Source organism: Octopus sinensis, linkage group LG24, assembly GCF_006345805.1.
Source record: "Octopus sinensis linkage group LG24, ASM634580v1, whole genome shotgun sequence".
NCBI lineage: Eukaryota > Metazoa > Mollusca > Cephalopoda > Octopoda > Octopodidae > Octopus > Octopus sinensis.
Genome location: NC_043020.1, coordinates 21,660,597 through 21,685,700, shown reverse-complemented (window position 1 = coordinate 21,685,700; position 25,104 = coordinate 21,660,597). Strand labels below are relative to the sequence as shown.

The window sequence follows — 25,104 nt, the reverse complement described above, 5'->3', positions numbered from 1 at the left end:
TATTAAAATAAATTAACATTTTCATACCTTTTTAAATTACAATACCACCCTAATGAAATTTCTTATACACATGCATACACACTCACTGACAAATATACACACTCAGTATGAGCTATATATTGGGTCAGCCCCATAACAATGCGTCTTTTTATACTTCTTTTGTTTTTCAAAATTAAGATAAACAAAGTTCTTTTTTAATCTAAAATATACTCTCCTTCATTTTCTACAATGCTCTTCCAGCAATTTAAATATTGTTAATGAATTTTACTTCAAAAATTCTATGAACCATTTCAATTCATTTCAATTATATTTAAAAGTACAGTTTTGATTAAATGGCAGAATTTAAAAAAAAAAACTTTTTGAAGTTCCTTGCTTGTGCTTAATATACTAACATAATGTTTTCAAGTATTTTGTCTTACACCATGAAATTTCCATGGGTCTCACTAGTATAAAATATACTTTGATTATAATTACCCAGAACAGTGTTTCATTGTTACCAAATGAATCATCAGGCTAATTTTTAAATTTAATTTTTTAAAAATTGATGGTTGTAGCTGTGCCATTATCTTTTATCTTTTACTTGTTTTAGTCATTGGACTGTGGCCATGCTGGTGCACCACTTTGAGTTTAATTGACCAAACTGACCCAAATTATCAAGCAATGGGGTCACAAATGCACACACACACACACACAAAGAGAAGAGGAAAAGAAAATGGATTGGATGACATTCTTTATTTCATATCACTACAATTGTTTCTACATATCACACCATCACTAACATCACCAAAGATGTAAAATGTGATGCAAGGTTGTAGAAGTACTTGTTGCCAAGTATCAATATCATCGTCATTTAACATCTGCTTTCCATGCTGGCATGGGTTGGATGGTTTGACTGAGAGCTGGCAGAGTGGGAGGCTGCACCAGGCTTCTATCTGATTTGGCAAGGTTTCTACAGATGGATGCCCTTCCTAATGCCAATCACTCTGAGAGTGTAGTGGGTGCTTTTTATGTGCCATTGGCCACACTCAAATGGTGCTGTTTACGTGCTACTGGCACAGGCATTAGTCACGCTTGAATGGTGCTTTTTGCATGCTAGACAGGTGGCACTGGCATCGGCCATGTTTGAATGGTGCTTTTTATGTGCCACCGGCACAGGTGCCAGTCAGGCAGCACTGGCAAGGCCATGACTACGATTTCACTTGGTTCAACAGGTCTTCACAAGTATGGCATATTGGCTAATGATTGAAGGATGCTCTTAAACAGGCCAGTTTGCAACACTGGCATCAGCCATGACTACGATCCTACTTGGCTTGCCAGGTCTTCTCAAGCATGATATATCTCTAAAGGTCTTGGTTGCTTGTCATTGCCACTGTGTATTAACCTCAGATGACAGATAAAGAAAAAGTGTTTATATATCTATTACACAGGTTACATATATTATCAGCTAACTGTGAATATGTGTGACTAGATAAGTATAGTTATATAAAACTATCTAGATCTATGTAAATGAATTCTAGTCATTCAATGATGTAGTGGATTCCATTGTTCATAGACTCAGAACTCAACATATATTAATATTAATATAAATAGTAAGCTTGTATGCAGGAAGTATATATGTCTGCATATATAAATATATATTTATATTGTGTGTGTATATATATCATCATCATCATCACCATTTAATGTCTGTTGGATGGTTTGAATAGGTTGGTTCACTGAAAAGCTGCACCAGATTCCAGTCTGATTTGGCATGGTTTTTTACAGCTGGATGCCCTTCCTAACACCAACCACTCTGAGAGTGTAATGGGTACTTTTACATGCCACTGGCACAGGTACCATTTGTGTGGCACCGGTATCTATCATGACTGTGATTTTGCTCAACTTGATGGGTCATTTCATGCGTGACATAATGCCAAACGTCTTGGCATTGCCTCCATGAAGCCCAACACTCAAAAGGAACTTGGCCACCTTGCTTCCATGAGACCCAACACTCGAAAGGAACTCAGCCACCTTGCGTCTGTGAAGCCTAACACTCGAAAGGAACTCAGCCACTTTGCCTCCATGGAGCCCAAAGCTTGAAAGGAACCGAGCCACTATGTCTCTGTGAGGCCCAATGTTCAAAGGTTGATTATTTTATGTGCCATCAGCGCAGGTGCACTTGGCTTGATGGGTCCCCTTAAGCAGAGCACATTGCTAAAGGGTCTTGGTCACTAGTCATTGCCTCTGTGAGGTTCAAAGTTTGAAGATCATGCTTCACCACCTCGTCCCATGTCTTCCTGGGTCTACCCCTACCACAGGTTCCCTCCACAGTTAGGGATCAGCACTTCTTTACACGGCTGTCCTCATTCATACACATCACATGACCATACCAGCACAGTCATCTCTTTTTGACACCGTTTCTGATTTCTCTTATGCCTAACTTTTCTCTCAAGATGCTTACACTCTGTCGAATATGCACACTGACATTGCACATCCAGCAAAGCATACTGACTTCATTTCTCTCAATCCTACACATGTCCTCAGCTGTTATAACCCATAGGTTGAAAAAGATTAGAGATCTATACAAATCAAATTTTTATGTATAAAAGACAGAGATGGAAATTGCACAGAAGTAAGTCTAAGACATTTCAATTTAAGAGGGAATATAATAATAAATGATTTTAAAAATTATATAAAGAAAATATTACCAGTATTGATGTATCTCATCCAATCAAATACTTGCAATGCATACCAGTGATGCCTGGATGTTATGACCTACAAGCACATTGTATTATTTGCTCCTTTGTTATGGCCAGAATCAGCACAGCTGATATATAGTTTTGTTTAATAGTGAAGGGTGAGGGTACAATTTGCATGGGTTTGCTTGAAAGTGCTTTCTGTTCTTAAGACAGATCAGAAACTATATATTGTTTCATTGTATAAAAGGGGGTTAATACGATTTTGTCCAGAAGTCATGTTTTCAAAATTTTAATTTCCCTCTATCCCCACTGCAATTTCTTAATTTATAAATTTTTACAAATTTTTTTTTTGTTCTCTATATACAAAAATACAGAGATTACGAATCTAGAAAATATATTTTTTACAGCTTAATTTTTCTTAAAGAAACACTCAGTGCCCCTTCCCCCACCTTGCCCACTCACCTACTGGCTTTCAGAATTAAAAATAGTAGACTTAAAAAATACCAGACAACCACCAGAAAACCCGACAAGCTAGAAACAACAGGTAAACGATATTATTTCTGAAGAAACTTCACTGCTTTCCAAAAAGCTAAAAGTGAAACATTGGGAGTGTGTAGCTTTTTGAAAGTGTTGGGTAAAATTCTTAAAAGTTCGTACTCTTTTTTCTCCATGGATTATCAAGAATAAAAAATTTGAAAAAAACTAAGAAATTAATTTGGTGTGGAGAGGGAGAAAATGCATATGAGATTTTCTTCAAAGAATTTAATCTTTCAGGCAACGACATCCAGAAACTGAAGATGGCAACAGACTTCTCCAAGCAGCTTCTTTCAAGAGTTTTTTGTAATTCCACAAATTTTGTTTTCCACAATTCTGAAGTTGTTAATTCGATCATTTCCATTTCAAAACTATTGATGTGAATCCACTCAAAAAGTGATGGATCAAATGGGTTTGTTTTCAAATTGATCCAGTCGGGTTTGATGAGAAAAGAAAATACAGGAGCATGTACCCAGTGTAAGCTATGGATAAGATGTACCCAGTGTAAGCTGTGGACACATAAGAGATGCAGCAATATTAAAGGAAGGCTAACTGGGAAGATAGTTTTTGTATGTGGCAGATGCTCAGGAGCAATAAACACTGAAAATGTGCAGAGAACAACTTCTGCTACATTCCAGGGAGAAAAACTACAAGCAGTTGACAGCTTCCATTACCTAGGTGACTAAGTCAGTAGTGGGGAAGTGTGTGCTGAAAGTGTAGCTGCTAGAATAAGAATAGCCTGGGTAAAGTTCAGAGCTCTTACCTCTGCTGGTGACAAAGGGCCTCTCGCTCAGAGTAAAAGGTAGACTGTATGACGCATGTGTACAAACAGCTATGCTACATGGCAGTGAAACATGGGCCGTGACTGCGTAAGCTCACAAGGAATGAAGCCAGTATGCTCCGATGGATGTGTAATGTCAGTGTGCATACTCGACAGAGTGTTAGTACCTTGAGAGAAAAGTTGGACCTAAGAAGCAACAGATGTGGTGTGCAAAAGAGATGACTGCGCTGGTATGACCATGTGGCAAGAATGGCTGTGGATAGCTGTCTGAAAAAGTGCCACACCCTAGCGGTTGAGGGAACCTGTGGAACCTGAGATGAGGTGGTGAAGCATGACCTTCAAACATTTGGCCTCACTGAGGAAATGACTAGTGACCGAGACCTTTGGAAATATGCTGTGCTTGAGAAGACTCGGCAAGCTGAAGTGAGACCATAACCTTGTGGCCTATGCCAGGGGTGTAACCAGCCCACTTATGCGTACCTTTCCTTCTTTGGACACTAAACTCTGCTTGCGAAGACCTGTTGAGGCAAGTGAAATCGAAATCAAATTCAATGACTGGCATCCATGCTAGTGGAGCGCTAAGAGTACCATATGAGCGTGATTGTTGCCCGAGCAACCAGCTGGCCTCCGTGCCAATGACACGTAAAAAGCACCATTTGGGCGTGATCGTTACATGCGTCGTCTTACTGGCATCTGTGCTGGTGGCACGTGAAAAACATTCGAGCGAGGTCATTGCTAGTGCCGCTGGACTGGCTCCTGTGCAGGTGGCACATAAAAAGCATCGTTTGAGCATGGCCGTTGCCAGTACTGCCTGACTGGCCTTCGTGCCGGTGGCACGTAAAAGCACCCACTATACTCTTGGAGTGGTTGACTTTAGGAAGGGCACCCAGAAACTCTGCCAGATCAGATTGGAATCTGGTGCAGCCATCTTGTTCGCCAGACCTCAGTCAAATTATCCAACCCATGCTAAGTGGACGTTAAACGATGATGATGATGAGGAAGTTTAGAAATCTTTATCTCACTTGGAAAAATCTTCTTTCAACATTGCAATATATTTTTGAAGTTCATTTTTAAACATTAGATCAATTTGAATAAGCTTTTACATTTGGAAAGTATTTGTAAGTGTTGCTAAGTATATCACACCAAAACATATCTAATTTTAACAAAAGTCCTTTACAGTTTTCAAAAAGATCAAGTACTGTTTGATCTCTCCCTTGTAAATGCAAATTTAAATCATTCAAGTGTTTGCTTATGTCAGTTAGAAACATCAATTTAAATAACCAGTCTTCATTGTTCCATTCTGGGAAATGTTTCTATTCAAGAAATATTTTGATTTCTTCTAAGCATGATACAAATCCGTTCTAAACATTATCCTGACTAAGCCAACGGACATTACTGTGTAATGGGAGATCTGTTGTCCAATTCTTACAGAAGGGACTTAAATTGTCTGTGAGTTAGTGAAGAGTGAGAAACTATGAAGCTAACTATTTTAGCAGCAGTCTCTATAACAGAACTCAAGCTCTGTGACAAAATTTTACAACTAAATTTTCCTGATGTATAGTCAATTAAAACTCATTACATTGTGTCCAATATGATTTTCAAGAAGCTTAACAAATCCTTTTTCCTTTCCGACCATTGCACATCATCATCATCATCATCATCATTTAGCGTCCGTTTTCCATGCTAGCATGGGTTGGACGGTTCTACTGGGGTCTGTGAAGCCAGAAGGCTTCATCAGGCCCAGTCAAATCTGGCAGTGTTTCTACAGCTGGATGCCCTTCCTAACGCCAACCACTCCGTGAGTGTAGTGGGTGCTTTTTACGTGCCACCCGCACTGGTGCCAGACAGAGCTGGCAAACGGCCACGAACGGATGGTGCTTTTTATGTGCCACCGGCACGAGGGCCAGGCGAGGCTGGCAACGGACACGAAACAGGGTGGTGCTGGCAACGGTCGCGAAACGGAAAGTTCTCTTACATGCCACCGGCACTGGTAACACATCTGCAATTTCCATTGATCGATTTCCATTGATCGATTTCGATTCTGATCCTCACTTGCCTCAATGGGTCTTCACAAGCAGAGTTTCGACATGCCACCGGCACTGGTAGCACATCCGCAATTTCCATTGATCGATTTCGATTCTGATCCTCACTTGCCTCAACACGTCTTCACAAGTAGAGTTTTGTGTCCCAAGAAGGGAAGGTATGCATACGTAGGCTGGCTCCATCCCATGTAGAAGGCCACGGGTTGTGGACTTACTTGTCCTGCCGGGTCTTCTCGCGCACAGCACACTTCCAGAGGTCTCGGTCTCTAGTCATTTCCTCAGTGAGACCTAAAGTTCGAAGGTCGTGCTTCACCACCTCGTCCCAGGTTTTCCTGGGTCTGCCTCTTCCACAGGTTCCCTCAACCGCTAGGGTGTGGCACTTTTTCACACAACTATCTTCATCCATTCTCGCCACATGACCATACCAGCGCAAACGTCTCTCTTGCACACCACAACTGATGCTTCTTAGGTCCAGCTTTTCTCTCAAGGTACTTACACTCTGCCGAGTGTGAGTACCGGCATTACACATCCATCGGAGCATACTGGCTTCATTTCTAGCGAGCTTACGCATATCCTCAGCAGTCACGGCCCATGTTTCACTGCCATGTAGCATGGCTGTTCGTACACACGCATCATACAGTCTGCCTTTCACTCTGTGTGAGAGGCCTTTTGTCACCAGCAGAGGTAAGAGCTCTCTGAACTTTGCCCAAGCTATTCTTACTCTAGCAGTTACACTTTCAGCACACCCGCCCCCGCTGCCGACTTGGTCACCTAGGTAACGGAAACTATCAACTATTTCTAGTTTTTCTCCCTGGAAAGTGACGGAAGTTGGTCTCAGAGCATTTTCAGTGTTTATTGTTCCTGAGCATCTGCCACATACAAAAACCATCTTCCTAGTTAGCCTTCCTTTGACATTGCTGCATCTCTTATGTGTCCATAGCTTACACTTGGTGCATCTTATAGAGTTTCTACCTACACCTTTTCTACAGATCGAGCAGGGCCATCTACCTGAAGGTGTTTGTGATTTTTCTACCTTCCTACTGATTACGACTTTGGTTTTAGCTAGATTGACTCTGAGGCCCTTCGATTCTAATCCTTGTTTCCACACCTGAAACTTCTCCTCCAGTTCTGATAGCGACTCAGCAATTAGAGCAAGGTCATCAGCATAGAGGAGCTCCCAAGGGCATCCTGTCTTGAATTCCTCCGTTATTGCCTGGAGGACTAAGATAAATAGGAGGGGGCTGAGTACTGAGCCTTGGTGGACCCCTACCTCTACCCGGAATTCTTCACTGTACTCATTTCCAACCCTCACCCTACTAGCGGCGTCCCTATACATGGCCCGCACAGCTCTCACTAACCATTCATCTATCCCTAGTTTTCTCATTGCCCACCAGATAAGGGATCGGGGGACCCTGTCAAAGGCTTTCTCCATGTCAACAAAAGCCAGGTACAGGGGCTTATCTTTGGCTAGGTATTTCTCCTGCAGCTGCCTTACCAGGAATATAGCATCAGTAGTACTTTTCCCTGGCACAAACCCAAACTGCATCTCATCTAAACTAACTCTCTCTCTAATTAGTTGGGCTATGACCCTCTCCGTAACCTTCATCACCTGGTCCAACAGCTTGATACCTCTGTAGTTATTTGTATCTAGGGCATCACCTTTACCTTTGTAGCAGTTGACTATTATACTGCTACACCAGTCATTGGGTATGACCCCTTTGTGTATCACCTGATTAACTATATGGGTGACTAGGCTATAGCCGACACTACCAGACATTTTGAGCATCTCTGCAGTGATTCCTGATGGGCCTGGGGCTTTCCCTGTCTTCATGCTTCTAATTGCCTTAGCTACCACAGAACTATCAACTCGGATAGCTGGTCTCTCTGTTGGGTCAACATTCGGCAGACTCTCTTTATCCCATTCATTTTCTTCATTCAGCAACCTTTCATAGTGGCATCTCCAAACCTCTCTCTTTGCATCCTCATTTAGCGCAAGTGAACCATCTTCCATGCGAACACACTTCTCTCCTACCACATCACGATTCTCTCTCACACACTGTCTTGCAACACGAAACACCTCCAGTCTTTGGTCCTCACGGCGCAGAACATTGGCAAATTTTTTCTTATCTGCTTCCCCTCTGGCTAAATAAACCTGTCTCCTAGCTTCTCTTTTGGCAGTCTGATACAATTCCCTGCTACCCCCATTTTTCCAGACCTTCCAAGCCTGTCTCTTTTCTCTAATAGCCCTGTCTACAATATTGTTCCACCACCACGTTTATTTATATTAATGGCTTGATTTTCGATATAATTTACAAATGCAATCAGAATGTCCTGTCCTGTAGTTGTATTGGTAAGAGGAATCAAACATAATTCTTCATAAATATGATGATTGTCACTGTATCTTGCAACAATTGCTAGGTGTGCCATGTCATTTACATCAGTATTTTCATCAATAGTGACACTGAATGCAGCAGCTTTTTGTAATCCAACTTTTTGTTTTATTATTATGTTTTCAGCTATATCAGTTATAGTCTCTCAATTGATCTTGCAGAAGCTAGTATTTCTTGAATTTGAGACAGTATTGTTTCACCATTTGGTAAATCACTGGACAAAATTTTAGCACTTCTCAGGAAAGCTTTTTTGCTAAATTCTCCATCTAAAAGGTTTATGTTTCTCAGCTTTACATTGAGCAATTGTGTAACTACATTCATTGGCTTTATCTTTGGTTCCAAGCATTTGAACAAAAACAGAAGTACTTTTTTTTAACTAGAAATAGCTCTTTTTATGGTTTCACTTTTCTCATCACAGTTTTTAAATGTAGTCTGGTGACAGATTTACAGCATAATGCACACGCAGAACAATCATTTTGTTGTACAAATCCATACTCAGTTCTCCAGAAATATTGAAATGAACGAACATCAAGTTTTTGTCTTTTGTTATTCATCTTAGGGCACTATATATTGATAATTAATATTAACAGGTGTATAAAAACCAGTTAAAAACCAGATTCTACAAATAAAAATAAAAATAACTAAATGAAAATAATTAGAATAAAATAAATAAAAATGCAACAACAAAAAATTAAATAAATTTAAGGATTAAATTTTTGTAATAATAAAAATAATTAGTTAAAAATAAATGGTAAGAATAAACAGAAAAAAATAGAAATACGCTTAAAAAAATTAGACAACTTGGCTCACAAAGAAGAAATTGAAATCAAAGAAAGTAGTATAATTTTTAACTTTTCATGTTTGTCTTTGAAAACCCTTCTCACTACTGCTTTATCTTTCCATTTAATATAAAACTGGCCTCAAAATGAGATAATTTCAAAAGAGTCTATAAATAGCTCATTTTTAAGAGTGTCTTTACTTAGACTGGCTGCCATAAGGTGGTTAACTAATTTTAACATATGATCAGCACTACTATACAACAGATTTTTAAAAAATAGGCGTTTGCAGCTCTAGGCCCTGGCTTAAGTAATAAAGTACATATAAAGGCTCTCGGTGCCAGCTTATAAACAAGTTAATCGTGCTAACATTCATAATTTGGTATTGGCAAAATTATTTGTGATCAGTAATACTATATTTTTAAGGAAATGTAATACTACGAAATACAGCTCATTTAAAAAAATACTTCCCATCATTTCCTAATCTTTTTTTCCAATATTTATATATGCCAGCACACACACACACACACACACAAACAAATGCACATACACAAAAAAGAAAACATCGCAAACACACATACACATACATTCTCGTACATACAAAAAACATCACAAAAACACATGCAAAGACACATACACACAAAAGAAAACATTGCAAAAAATCACTCTCACACATACACAAACATACCCAAACATACACGCAGCTGGTGATCACAAACATACACACAGGAGGAGACACTCTAAAGAATACTCTAACCCAAAGAAAAATCCTAATTCTTTTTTCAACAAGACATTTTTCACAGCATACACATCCATCAACTCACAGCTGATCACTTTCCAAATATATTGAAATGATATTCATACACACACATTCACATAATATCTTTTATGCTTAGGTCCAATTCCAGTGTTTCCATTCTTTTCCATTTTCTGGTGTTAGAACATGTAGTTTCAAATTAACATGTCATACGATACTTCCATGGGCATTCATTTCTCATGACTTTTTACTGTGAATCTTTTTTAAAGTTGGTTGATATGTTTTTTGTTTGACAGTTTATCCTTTTACCAGGAATAACATTATTCCAACTTGTTTAATAATTACATTGCCCCCCCCCCCCGATTTCTTTACCATATCTATTGGTTTAAAAAAAACCTTGTCACCTAATTTGAATAATTTTGAAGTATTTTTGTTGTTTGTCTTTTTTCTATTTTCAGTCAGTATTAGCTTATCAAAGATGCGTCTGATCTTTCTGGCAAACATCAATTCTGCAGATGACATTCCAGACAGGGTATTCAGATTAGGTGTAACTCGGTACACTCTTAAAAATTGTTGAAGTGCAAGACCTTCCGTTACTTCATTGTTCGCCTTTTTCAAAACCCTCTTGGAAGTGTCAACAAAATGCTCTGCTTTTCCATTTGACCTAGGATGATACAGTGGAGTGGTCACATGTTCAATGATGAACATTTTACAAAGTTGTCTCAACTCATCTGATGTAAATTGAGTTCCATTATCAGACACAGTGGTATGAGAAATGCCATATATGGTGAACAATTCATGTAAAAAGCTTACTGTAACTGCAGATGTTGGCTTTTAACATTTGTGTACTTCTAGCCACTTTGAAAAACTGTCCATTACAACAAAGTAATATGCACCCTCAAGTGGACCTGCATAATTAACATTCAGTCTGGCCCATGGAATATCTGTTTTTGGTCACAGTTGCCATTTAGTGGTAAGTGTTTTTACAGCTAGGGCACATCCTCTGCATGCTTTCACTGATTCATCAATGTCACAGTCCATTGTTAGATTTACATAAGTTCTCATTAATGATTTCATTCTCAAAATCCCTGGTGACCAATGTGAAATTCCTTTAACAATTGCTTTTGTAGTGTGACTGGCACTACACCTCTTTGTGCATACATCAACACATTGTCCCACATTGAGAAATGGTTTGCATTTGTGTTGCACATATTTTTATCTCATGTAGCTTTCAGTATTTCTTTCATTCTTTAAATTAATTTATCGTTTTCTAATTTTAATTTCATGTCTTGTAAAGTAACTGGCAGCTCACATATAACGTTACACTAAACATTTTCAATTTCATTTTCTGCTTGCAAATCAGCAATTACAGTATCTTCAAATGGTTCAGCATTTTTTGAAATCAGTCTTGATAAACAATCAGTGTGGCCTAATTTTTTGGATGGTATATATTTCATCTTAAAATCATAGTTTAATAATATTGTACCCCAGCTTCGCAACCTATTCTTCAGCCTATATATCGATAGTAATGGACAATGATCAGTCTGTAGTTGAAAGCTTCTGTCATGTAAAAATCTGTGACTTTTTTATGGCAAAAATAACCATTAGAGCCTCTTTTCCAATTTGGCTGTAGTTTTTCTCTGCTGATATCAGAGAACGTGAGGCATGAACTATCACCTTCAGGTTACCGTCTTTCTATTTATGTAGCATTACTGCTATACCATACTCAGAGGCATCTGAAGCTACAATAGTTTTTGCTGCAAGATCAAAGTGTACTAATGACAAATCAGATGCTACTATTTTTTCAAATTTTGTCACACATTTTTGACAATTTTCTGAACAATTCCACTTCACATCTTTTTTTAGTAGATTATTCAGTGGAACCCTCACCGAATGCATATTTGGAATATAATTTTTGTAATAATTTGCCAGTCCCCAAAAAGCTTGTAAGGTCACAATATTTGTTAGAGGGGGACATTATTAATTGCGTTTGCCCTTGGCAGATCTGGTTGACATCCATTTCTGTCAATGATATGACCCAAATATCTTATTTTTGGTAAGAAAATTTAATACTTTTCTTCATTCAAAGTAAATCCCTAATTTTTTTGAATACATTCTTTATGTGCACTGTGTTTTGGTGCTTGGATTTGCTTTTAATGAGTATGTCATCCAGATATGGAATTGCGAACACACAGTCTGCTAACATTGCATCCATAATCTGTTGAAAAATCACTGATGCAACTTTTAAGCCAAATGGTAACCTGTTGTTTTTATACAGTCCTATATGTGTGTTAATTGTTGTTAAGTATTGAGAGCATTCATTGTCTACTCTAATTTGTAGGTATGTGCCATAGAGATCCAATTTAGAAAATATCTTGCCACCGTTTAATTTCGCAAAAATATCCTCCGGAGTAGGTAGCGGATAGTGGCAGTTTTGATACATTTGTTTAAACCAGCAGGAAAATCCGATTGCGCTCTGATTTTATTATTCATTTTCTTAATGCACACAACTGGTGATGCTCATTGACTATATTCCTCTTTTTAGATAATTCAATGTTTTCTCGTCTCTCTAAGTTATTCTGTTCTAATGCTGTGAACAGTACAGTTTGTTTTTGTTTAAATGTTGGTATGGCATTTTCTTTTATTTGAAACTTCACCTTCATTTTGGTACACAGGCCTAATTTATCAGAAAAATACTAAAAAATATTTTTCAATTTGTTTGATGACTTATTTGTACTGGCGGAAAAACCATTCACATTTTTACAGAAAAGATTTATGGGGAGGTCCCATAAGTTAAATAATTCCATCCAGTCAGATCTGAATAAATTTGTTGTATTATTCAACATGAAAACTTTGGCTTTTATGGTTTTTTCACTTAACAATTAGACCTTAAAATATAATTTCTTTCCTAAAACACTACGCATAATTTCAAAGTTTTTTTAAAATCTAGGTCCCTGATTTTTTTCTATATATCTGTGTTAATTATTGAGATATCGCTGCCCATGTCGAATTGTAACTTTACATTTATGTTATTAATTTATATGTACACAAATTTCCTTTGAGGGATATTTGTATTTTTTGTCACCAATAAGCTGTTTATGTGATTTTGTCTATTGAACTGTTTTTTAGGTTTTGTTTTACAGTGTGATTTTTTATGACACACTTAAGGCATTTTATATTTTTAAATGGACAGATACTTTTAAAATTTAGACCACTGCACCCATAACATTGACTTGGTCATGACATTTTTTCTTATCTGATATTGGTTGACGTGCATGAATATGAGAGCAATCTTTCTCTTCAATTTTATCTGTATCATGTCATAGATTTATAATCCTCTGACATTCTGCTGCAACTGTCTGTAGAGTTACATTTTGGTCCTGTTCTAATTTTGTTAAAATCCAGGAACGTATATCTGCATCTTTGCTTGCAGTAAGACCTTGAACAAAAATTAAAGACTTGAACATGTCTAGGATCAACTCATTCAAATTGAATTTCTCATACTCTCTGTTAATCACCCTTCATCATCTTTTTTTGACCAAATCTAAACATTGCTAGTAAGTATTTAACAGGGAGCTTCTCTCACTGGAAATTTTTGATAAAAATTTGTTTCATCAAAACAAATCTCACCTGCCTTCTTTGGCAGAATATAATTATTGTATTTTTCATGTTCAGTAGGGGATAACTTTCTTAAAAATAGTTGTACTTTTTTCTGTTGAACCAACTTTTACATTTTGTTTTGAAGATTTCTTCGTATCTTTAATTGAGAATAACCCACATTGCACAACCCAAGAATTGGCAGAAAGCCTCAACCTATCAAAATCCGTCATTCATGAGCACCTGGTAAAGCTTGGGTACACAAATTGCTATGATGTTTGGGTACCACATGAGTTGAATGAGAAGAACTTTTTGGATCGCATTTCCATTTGTGATTCGCTTTATAAACAGAATGAAAACATGCCTTTTTTAAAGCAAATTGTGACAGGTAATGAGAAATGGATTATCTACCGAAATGTTCAGAGAAAGTGATCCTGGAGTAAGCAATCCTGGAGGAAGCGACATAGCCACCCCAAAAGCGGGTCTTCACGCTAAAAAAGTCTTGCTTTGTGTCTGGTGGGATTGGAAAGGAATTCTGTACTATGAACTTCTCCCAAGTAACCAGACAATTAATTCTGAGAAATACTGCACACAACTGGACAAGTTAAAAGCAGCAATTCAAGAGAAACGTCCAGAATTGGCATACAGGAAGGGTGTTGTTTACCAACTTGATAATGCAGGACCGCACATTTCTTTGGAAACCAGACAAAAATTGCTGCAGCTTGGCTGGGATGTGTTACCACACCCTCCATATTCACCAGATATTGCTCCTTCGGATTTCCACTTATTCAGGTCTCTGCAGAATAGTCTTAATGGTAAAAATTTCAATTCCTTGGATGACGTAAAAAGACACCTTGATGAATTCTTTGCCATGAAACCACCTCAATTCTGGGAAGAGGGTATTTTCAAGTTAAAAGAAAGATGAAGACGCATTGTGCAACAAAATGGTTCATATTTGGTTGATTAAAAATGTAATGGCAAGTATTTATTGACCTTTTTCTTTCCTTTAAAAATCAGCACAAACTTTCTGGACAACCCAATATTTACACAATGCAATATGATTACTATTACACGAGTCTCAGCACTCTCAATCAAATGTCTCACAGTAAACTGCTTACCCAATCTGAACTGCCAGTTGCTCACAGTTCTTTATTTTGTAACAATGAGTCAGTCCACCTTAGTCACTTGGGGTGGTGGTCAGAAACTTTCCACAACAAACATCTAAACGACCTAATATATAACACAATGGAAGTGGAAGGCTAAAAAAATTAAGTTGCCTTGAAAAATAATATTGCTTCAACAAGATCTTTCATCAAGGTTCTTAGATCCAATTTGATAAATTTCAGAGGAGAAAATAGTTTTACTACTCTGATTTCAGTTGGGGGAAATGACTGTTAATGCAATAGCTGCATCTTTTGTCACTTCAAAGTAGATTAGGATAAGTTCTTGCAAAGATATTTTACATGACCCATCATATTTCTCTGTTTGTTTGCTGTATAAAATTCTTGTTTAAATTTTCTTATAGGTTCTTTTTTTATCCATTTACATTGGCTTTATTTGTTCTTTCTCATTCAAAATGTAAATCGACACTGGAAAAGAATGAAGATGATGGAAATCCAATTACAATATTGCTATTTTGAATATCTCAACTTTGTTGCTTTGTGTTTTCCAGTATTTGGTTCATTGAAGTTATTATATGGTAGCTGTGTTTCTCTTTTCTTCACTGATAGCATGATTTGATAAGTAATTAGTTTTCCTCTTTGGAATAGTTGAAATATTATATTCTATCTTGCAAATTATTCAGAGGTGCTATCCCCATAAGAAACTGAATTAGTATAAGAAATAATTACACAGTGAAGGATTAACATATTTTAATTATTTGAGCAAGTATGAGGATCAAAATTTTTAATTGAAGACAAATGGTATGATGATGTTTATGTTTTTCTAAAACTTTTTAATGTATACACTTAGACCTGTGTAGCTATTTCAACTCACTTTCATCAAAAGCTTCCCATTTGTGTATTTAATCTTCTTATGTTTATGCATTTCTTTCATCTATTTAATTAATTACAAAAATTTTCTTTCTCTTTTAGAAAAATGACAATGAGTATGAAGAAAGAATGCAAGATTTGAGGAAAACCAATTTAGAGCTCAGTAAGAATTATGTATGTTTGTTTTCCTTATATAGAAAATATTTTGTCAACTTGCAGTTACCTAATTTAATGTTACCAATTTGCTTATTTTGTATGTTTGTTATTTTTTAACTAATTTGTTTTCAACCTTGATATTTGATTTTGAATCATTTGAAATCTATATATATAAAACTGAGAATGTCTGTCTGTCTGTCTGTCTGTCTGTCTGTCTGTCTGTCTGTCTGTCTGTCTGTCTGTCTGTCTGTCTGTCTGTCTGTCTGTCTGTCTGTCTGTCTGTCTGTCTGTCTGTCTGTCTGTCTGCCTGTCCGTGTGAATCCCCAAAACTTGAGAACTACACAACCAATTTCATTCAAATTTTACACATGCTTTACTTAGGGTCCATGTAGTGTCATGGGCAAAAACCTTTTTAACTTCTTGCCTAGGGCGAGCCCACAGCAATATCATATCTTCTCCACTATTTCAGTATTACGTGTAAAAAGTGAAACAAAAACATCTCTCTATTGTAATGTCAGATGCTTTCACTTTAATACTGAAACTATTAAAGTGAAACTATTATATAAGAGGGATGAACTGTTAGTGGACATCCATTTTGCTAGAAGAAGATCCACTATGGTCTTACCACTAACAAAGGAATGGTAAGACCATAGTGGATCTTCTTCTACCATAATGGATGTCCACTTACAGGTCATCCTTCTTATATGTAAATAATATAATTTTTTCTGAAACTTCAACAATCCAACATACCTCCATCATCAGCTGCCCCATGGATATCAATATGGTTTTGATACCTAAGGAGTGCCATTCAATCCGGCAGTGTCAACGGCACTAAAAGAAGTGTTGTTTAGGAACAAACATACTAAAAAAAGAAAGAAAGAAAAGAAAGAGAAACCCACAACTTTCAAACACATTTACCCTATGAACAAGAGTATTCAATCTAAACGTAGGCAAGATTACACATTAACTTTGAAATTAAACTAACACAAGAAACACATATCTCTGTACATCTGTGTCAGTATTAATAGTAAACCTGTATATGTATGTAAGTGTATGCATGTATGTATATATATATATATGTATGTGTGGGTATGTATGTATATATATGTGTGTATATGTATGTATGTCCAAATAAATATATTAGAATGTTTGGAGATTATGTACAGGTATTATATATTAAAATAAATAAGGTACTCAGAAATCTGGATGGTTTATATTTACAGATTTTTATTAATATGTCACATGTTTTTATAAATGATATATTTGCGCTTGCATCCACTCTTGTGGATCCATCAGATTGAATTTTTTCAGGATTTTTGTCTCTTTTTATAGTATTATTGAGTGTGTAGGGGTGGAGAGATATAGGATAGTAAAAGTGGGTGAGGAATGGGAAGAAAGTGAGAGAGATAGTGTGTGTGTGTGTGTGCCTTTGTATCTGAAAGAAGTGTCAACAGAAAAGAGAAGGAAAGGAAGAAGGAAGAGAGAAAGAAGAAAAAATTTTGTTTACTTCTATATAGCTGGTCAGTTCTTTCAATAGAAAGTGATTCTTGGCCTTTAGAAATGGCAAAACCAGGTGGCTACTCCAAGGGAGATAAAATTGTCTGGATTTCTTTTTATCATTGTCTGAGAGAGAGCGTGTGTGTGTGTGAGTGTATGTGTGCACGTGTGTATGGGTGCCTGTGTTTCTGAAAGGAGTATCAATGGAAAAAAGAAGAAAAGAAAGAAGAAAGAAAAAAATGTGTTTACATCTTTGCAGCTGGTCAGCTCTTTCAATAGAAACTGATTCTTGTCCTTTAAAAGTGGTAAAATCAGGTGGCTACTCCAAGGGGGCTCTAGTTTTTCAAAAAAATTCGTCTAGATTTCTTTTATCATTGTCTGGTGAGTGAGAGTGTGAATGTGTGTGTGGGTGCCTGTGTATCTGAAAAGAGTGTTAATGGAAAAGAGACGGAAAGAAAGAAGGCAGAAGAAAAAATTGTGTTGACATTATACTACTGTTCAGTTCTTTCAATCCAATGTTTGATTCCCATGCTTGTATGGGTTGGAGAATCTGGATGTAAGATTGTTTTTATTTATGTATATATACATATGTATAGTACTGTGTGTGTTTAGGAGGCGCAATGGCCCAGTGGTTAGGGCAGTGAACTCGCGGTCATAGGATCGCGGTTTCGATTCCCAGACCGGGCGTTGTGGGTGTTTATTGAGCGAAAACACCTAAAGCTTCACGAGGCTCCGGCAGGGATGGTGGTGATCCCTGCTGTACTCTTTTAGCACAACTTTCTCTCACTCTTACTTCCTGTTTCTGTTGTACCTGTATTTCAAAGGGCCGGCCTTGTCACTCTCTGTGTCACGCTGAATATCCCCGAGAACTACCTTAAGGGTACACGTGTCTGTAGAGTGCTCAGCCACTTACAAGTTAATTTCACGAGCAGGCTGTTCCATTGATTCGGATCAACTGGAACCCTCATCGTCGTAACCGATGGAATGCTTCCACTGTGTGTGTGTGTGTGTGTTTAATATAATTTAATTTACAAAATTGGTCCTTCATCCAGTACAAATCATCACAGAAATATTTTCAGCAATTCAGTTTAGGGGAGAAGTTTGTTATGAAGTATTTTTCCATATTTTTCCTGAAGAAGGTGTCATTCCTTGGGCATTTATAGAAGGGAAAGATCTTAAATTTTCCTTCTTCACTCATATCTAAGTGTTTACTCAGTGGGATCTTTCACAGTTCCTCCTGTCAGACATGTTGTCAGTGAATTCTGGCTTGTTGGCATAAAGGATTTCCAGTTTCACCTATATTTCTCCTTGCATGTGTGGCAGGTTATGCAGTATATTACATTCAGCATCTTGCAATTCATGTCTGCATTTACTTTGAATGTGTGACCACTCTTAAATTTTATTTGTTTGTTTTCCTCTATATATTTGTAGATGGGGTTACTGCAGATCCCACATCTACCATCTCCACATTCTTTTACAAAGAATTCGGTTTTAATCTCTGATGAGAATTTCGCTCTTGTTAGTTGTTTCTTCAGGTTTTTGTCTTGGCTTTCACTGTTTTTTATGCAATATTTGTTTAATATGTTTCCCATTTTGGGGCTTTGTAGGACTATTGGTAAGTTTGAATGTATGATTTGAAAAATGTTGGTAACTCCAGGGTTGTGTGTGTTTGCTTTGTTTTTCGTTTTTGGAGTTCTGAGTTGTATGATGTCCAGTTTCATTGCTCTTGAGATTCCATTTTTTATTAATTTGAGTGGGTATTTTTGTTCTAGTAGGAAGTTTTTAAGTTCATTTAGTCTTATTTGGCGTGTTTGTGAGTCGATTACTATGCTGCGTATGCATCTTGCCATACTATATGGAATGTTTCTTTTTATGTGAGATGGGTAGCAGGAGTAGAAATTTAGATATTGGTGTGCGTCATTTCTTTTGTAGTTGATGTCTGTTGTGACGATGGAGTTGTGTATCTTGATGTTGATGTCTAGGAAGTGAAGTTCATTGTGGTTGGTATCTATCGGGAAGTTGATAGATGGGTGCAGTTGTGGAATATTCATAGATCTTCTGATCTGTTCCAAAAGATGAACAGTCATTGAGGTAGCGTTTCCACTTTTTCTTGATGTCTTCTCTGAAGTCGTGTTCGAAGACTTTCCCTATTTCACCGCATAGTTTGTTCTCAAGGAAACCCATCACGAGGTTGGCATATGAAGGTGCAAATTTCGTACCCATAGCCATGCCCTTTATCTGTTGGTATGTCTTGTTAAATGAGAATGTGTTTTTTTCAAGTATTAATTGGGTGGCTTTGGTGACAAAGTCTGTTTTGAAACATTTATCTATGAGTTCCCTGTATTTTTCTACCCATTGTTTTATCGCTTCCAGACCCAGGGTGTGTGGTATGTTCGTGTTTGTGACATTGAAGCTTGCAAGTATGGTGTTTTCCGGAACCGTATTTGGAATGTGTGTATGAGGAAGTCTATGTCATCCCTTACGTAGCTTGGTATCAGTGGACATAAAGGTTTGAGGAGTACATCTATGAAGTGGCTTAGTTGTTGTGTTGGCACCTTGGGCCCTGCCACTATTGGTCTCATTGTGAGGTCTGCGGGCATTTGTATTCTTATATAATGGTTCCTCTGTTCCTTTATGGCTCTCTGTATTTCAGAGCTTTTATGAACTTTAGGTAATCCATAAAAGTTGCTTTTTTTGGTTCTTGAGTTGCATAAATAGTCTTTCTCCTTGTCTGTAAAGGAGTCTTGGTATTCATTGACTAATGTTCCAATTTTTTTTAATGTTGCTTTCTCCGGTGGTGTTGATTCCTCTTTATAGTATGTCTGATTGTTAAGCATCTCCAGTATCTTTTTTTTTGTAATAATCTGTATCCATAATTACTATTGCCCCACCTTTGTTGGCTTCTTTTATAATGATCGACTTGTCATTTTTTAGTTTTTGTAAGGCTTGTTTTTCTCCTCTGTGGAGGTTCTCTTTGCATTTATATGTGTTCAGAGGGAATTTGGAGATTGTCTCTATGCATGCATCTAGGTGTTTGTCACTTCCCTTGTAGCGGGTGAAATGGGATTTTTTTTCTTATGATTGAGTTATCTTCTGTTTCCTTATTTTCAAAGAATTCCATAAGGCGGAGGTGGTGGCTAAAGTTGTCTATATCAGTTTTTAGTTCTATGAGATTTGGAGTGTATGTGGGTGTAAATTTGAGGCCTTTTAGTAGTAGGTTCATTTCATTTTTGCTAAGTTCTCTTTTAGATAGTTTTATTATTTTGGGGTCTGTGTTTTGTGTGTTCGTTTGGAATTTTTGGTGTGTTTGGTCTGGAGTATTGTTGAAATATCCTTTCCCTAAAAAAGGGGTTGTGTTGTTGCGCTTCCAAATTCCATTTTCAGGTCTTAGGTTTTCTTGTAGAGGTAGGAGTGGTCTATATGGTTGTTTTGTCTGTGGTAGTTGTTTTCTTCCCATCTTCTGTGATTGTTGGGTCAATCTCCATTCCTGGGGTTCAGGTTTCCTTGTGGGTAGTTGAATGGTTCATATTGTGTGTTTGTATTGTTTTGATAGTGGAGGTTGTTTCATATCCATCTTGCAGATGGATACGAAACAACCTCCACAGGAACCCACACATACATGCACACACACACCCACACACCCACACACACATACACACTCTCTCTCACCAGACAATGATAAAAAGTAATCCAGACAATTTTTTGAAAAATAACATTTACTTCCCCCCCTTAGAGTAGCCACCTGGTTTTGTCATTTCTAAAGGCCAAGAATCACTTTCTATTGAAAGAACTGACCAGCTATATAGAAGTTTCAGATACAAAGGCACACACACACACACACACACATACACACATTCTCTCTCTCTCTCTCACTTTCTCCCCATTCCTCACCCACTTTTACTATCCTATATCTCTCTCCAACCCTACACAATAATACTATAAAAAGAGACAAAAGTCCTGAAAAAATTCAATCTGATGAATCCACTAGAGTGGATGCAAGCGCTAATATATCATTTATAAAACATGTGACATATTAATAAAAATCTGTAAATATAACTCATCCAGATTTCTGAGTAACTTATTTCTTTTAATATGTATGTATGCATGTATATATATGTATGTGTGTGTATATATATATATTATATATATATATATATATATATATATATATATATATATATATATGTATATATATATATATATAATATATATATATATATATATATATGTTATATATATATGTTATATATATATATATATATATATATATTATATATATATATATATATATATATATATATATATATGTTATATATATATATATATATATATATATATATATATATATATGTTATATATATATATATATATATATATATAATATATATATATATATAATATATATATATATATATATATATATGTATATATAAGTACAAAGTGAAATAGGGGTTATGAGTGTAACCCTCTATGGGATATCAGTTATCCAATATACTGCTAGTGAAGTACCCAAAAGGCAAATACATAAATGCTTATAATTGCAATGCAATTAATTCATTTATTGTATTAGATGGGCGAAGGTAAAATATTTTACCTCAAAATCATAATACAAATAAGAAAATGGAGGAACATATATATATATATATATATTATATATATATATATATATGTATATGTATGTGTATGTATGCATATATATGTATATACATATGTATGTGTATATATGTATATATATGTATATACATATGTATTTGTAAGTTTATGTATATGTATGTGTATATATATGTATATACATATGTATGTGTATATATATATATATATGTGTGTGTGTGTGTGTGTGTGTGTGTGTGTGTGTATATATATATATGTGTGGATATATGTATGTGCATATAAATATATATTACATGGAAAAATGCGAGCATGAAAAGTAATATTCTTAAGGTTATAAACATGGAAAAGTACAGGACAAGTTATTACACCTATAAAAGTATAGGACAAACTATTATTTCAAGTAAAGAATAAGAAACTTTTTACTTAAAATATTGCAGCAAAGAATACAGGCAACTTAAATTTACAGGAGGTAAATTAAAATAAAAAAGCAAAACTAAGTAATTTGAAAAATATATATACAATCTAATTATAATATATATATATATATATGTATGTATGCATGTATTTACATATACACCGGAGTAAGCACTTAAATGCGAAACAAGGTGGAAAAAATAGTACTCAAATAGTAGAGGTAGAGTAATATGCTTCATTGAAAAGCAGCAGAAATATCACAAAATCTGTTGCTCAGAGTTTCACGTTCCTGTTCATCATCCATGTTTGTTTCTATTTGGTTTTTTGCATGTCTTCGCTGTCCTGTTTTTGTTACCAACTTTCACCCTCTGCGAATCCCAAATTTTATTTTGGTTTGCAGGAGCAACTGCCTTTTTGAAGCCTCATATTGTCGTTAATTGTCTGACAAACAGGAACGTGAAATTCTGAGTCACAGTTTTTGTGATATTTCTGCTGCTTTTCAATAAAGTCATCATCATCATGGCTCGGCTTCATGAACGAAGATCAGGAAGGCTGTCCACGTCGCATGCATGCACGCTCATGACTGACAAGTCCGATATGGGAAAGGCAGGTCCGTGAGCAGTGTCCACAGACGAAGGTAACATCCAGTGTGGGGTAAGAGGTGGCTCACGCCTTCCTCCTGCGTCTCTTTCTTTAAGTGCATCTCTTCTTTGTTCCTCAAACGTGCTGACTGTGTTGAAGATCGTGTGGTGCCAGACATCACGGTCCGCAGCCAGATCTAACCAGCATTGGTGGTTAATATGACATGCTGTTAGCGACTTCTTGAGGCAGTCTTTGTAGCACTTCCTTGGAGGTCCTCTCACTCAGTGGCTGGTGGAGAGTTTGCCAAACAGGGCAATCTTAGGAAGGCGATGGTTCTCCATTCTGGAGACATGCCCTGCCCATCGGAGATGGTACTTCAGTAGCATGGCTTCAATGCTGGGAATCTCGGCCCGCCCCAAGACTTCAATGTTTGTGACAAAGTCACTCTAGTGGATGTTGAGGATGGTGCAGTGACATCACTGGTGGAAGCACTCAAAGAGATGGATATGACTGCGGTAAGTGATCCAGGTCTCTGAGCCATAGAGAAGAGTGGTGAGAACCATGGCCCTGTAGACACTGATCTTTGTTTTGTTCTTCAGGTTATTATTGTGCCAAACACGTTTGTACAATCTACCAAAGGACCTATTTGCCTTAGAGAGTCTATTTTCAATTTCTTTGTCGATCCTTGCATTGAATGAGATGATGTAGCCCAAGTATGTAAACTGCTGAGTTGATTTCATTTCGGTACTGCAGATAGTGATGTGGGGTGGGCGGTATTCCTCTTGGGGTGTAGGTTGGTGAAGTACCTCCGTCTTCTTGAGGCTGACCTCCAGGTCAAAGAGCCACGAGGCGTCTGCAAAGCAGGACGTGATGCGCTGCAGAGCTCACCCTGTGTGGGCGACAAGGACAGCATCGTCTGCAAAGAGAAGGTCTCGGATCATCCTCTTCTGGGTCTTGGTGTGGGCTTGGAGGCACCGTAGATTGAAGAGACTGCCATCCAAACGATACCTAACATACACCCCATCCTCATCCTCCATATCTTCAGTTGCATGCTTGATCATCATGCTGAAAAGAGTCGGTGCCAAGATACAACCCTGATTCATGCCGTTGGAGATGGGGAAGGGCTCCGACAGGTCAGCATTGAGTCTGATCTGACCATGCTAATTCTCATGCAACTGGATCACCATCTGTAGAAACTTGGTGGAACAGCCAAGTCCTGTCCTGCTCACTGTGTCAAATGCTTTTGTGAGGTCGGCAAAAGTAGCATAGAGTCCCCTGTTTTGTTCTTGGTACTTCTCCTGGAGTTGGCGGAGGACTAACACCATATCCGTTGTGCCTCTGTTGGCTCTGAAGCCACACTGGCTCTCGGGGAGATTTTCTTCAGCGATGGTTGGTACTAGCCTATTGAGCAGGATCCTGGCAAGTACTTTGCTGGTGATGGAAAATAGGGTGATTCCCCGGTAGTTGGAGCAGTCAGACTTTTCATCCAGGGTTATGATGACGGCGTTGCGAAGATCCTGTGGCAGCTTGCTCTGCTCCCAGCAGCAGACAAGAAAATCATAGAGCTTGTCATGGAGCATCAGACCTCCATTCTTCCAGATTTCTGGTAGGATGCTGTCAACCCCTGCTGCTTTGTGACTCTTGAGTTGTCCTATGGCTTCAATCGTTTCTTCGAGGGTGGGTGGTTCGTTGAGCTCCTCTTTGAGTGGAAGTTGAGGAATGCGAAGGATGGCAGCATCCTGTACGGTACGGTTTGCACTGCAGAGGCTTTGGAAGTGCTCGGACCAGCAAGCGAGGATGGAGGTGTTATTGGTGAGGAGGTCCTGTCCATCTGAACTGCGCAGGGGACTCTGGACCAGGTTGGTGGGGCTACACACTGCTTTCAGAGCCTCATAGAAGCCTCTATAGTCTCTGAGGTCAGCGCACAGCTGGGTTCTCCACGCCAGGTGGTCCCACCACTCGTTCTGCATTTCTCTGAGTTTTCACTGTAGGGTGCTGCATGCGCGTCAAAAGGTAATTTTCTTTACAGGACAGGCTGGTTGTGTAAGGTGGGCCTGATGAGCTGCTCTCTTCCTTGCTAGTAATTCCTGGATCTCCTTGTCATTTTCATCGAACTGGGCATCACTCTTGTGTGTAGAATGTCTTTCAGGTCCCGCTGGCACACAAGCACATAGTCAAGTAGATGCCAATGTTTGGACCGGGGATGCATCCAAGTTGGTGCTCTGTGCAGAACTCAAGCAGGAGGTGCCCGTTGTCATTACAGCCACCAATGCCGTGTCTTCCAAGGACTCCTTTCCA

The 25,104-nt window shown here is 37.6% G+C and overlaps 1 protein-coding gene across 4 annotated transcripts in view; it reads left to right on the top strand.

The window, feature by feature from the left end:
- LOC115224126 (coiled-coil domain-containing protein 73-like) overlaps window positions 1-25,104 on the top strand; it is a 182,801-nt gene that overhangs the window by 35,902 nt on the left and 121,795 nt on the right. For all 4 annotated transcript variants that reach the window (XM_036512722.1, XM_029794930.2, XM_036512723.1 and 1 more), the window contains exon 3: window positions 15,649-15,720. In XM_036512722.1, the coding sequence (XP_036368615.1) occupies window positions 15,649-15,720 (72 nt within the window). The remainder of the gene's footprint in view (window positions 1-15,648; window positions 15,721-25,104) is intronic.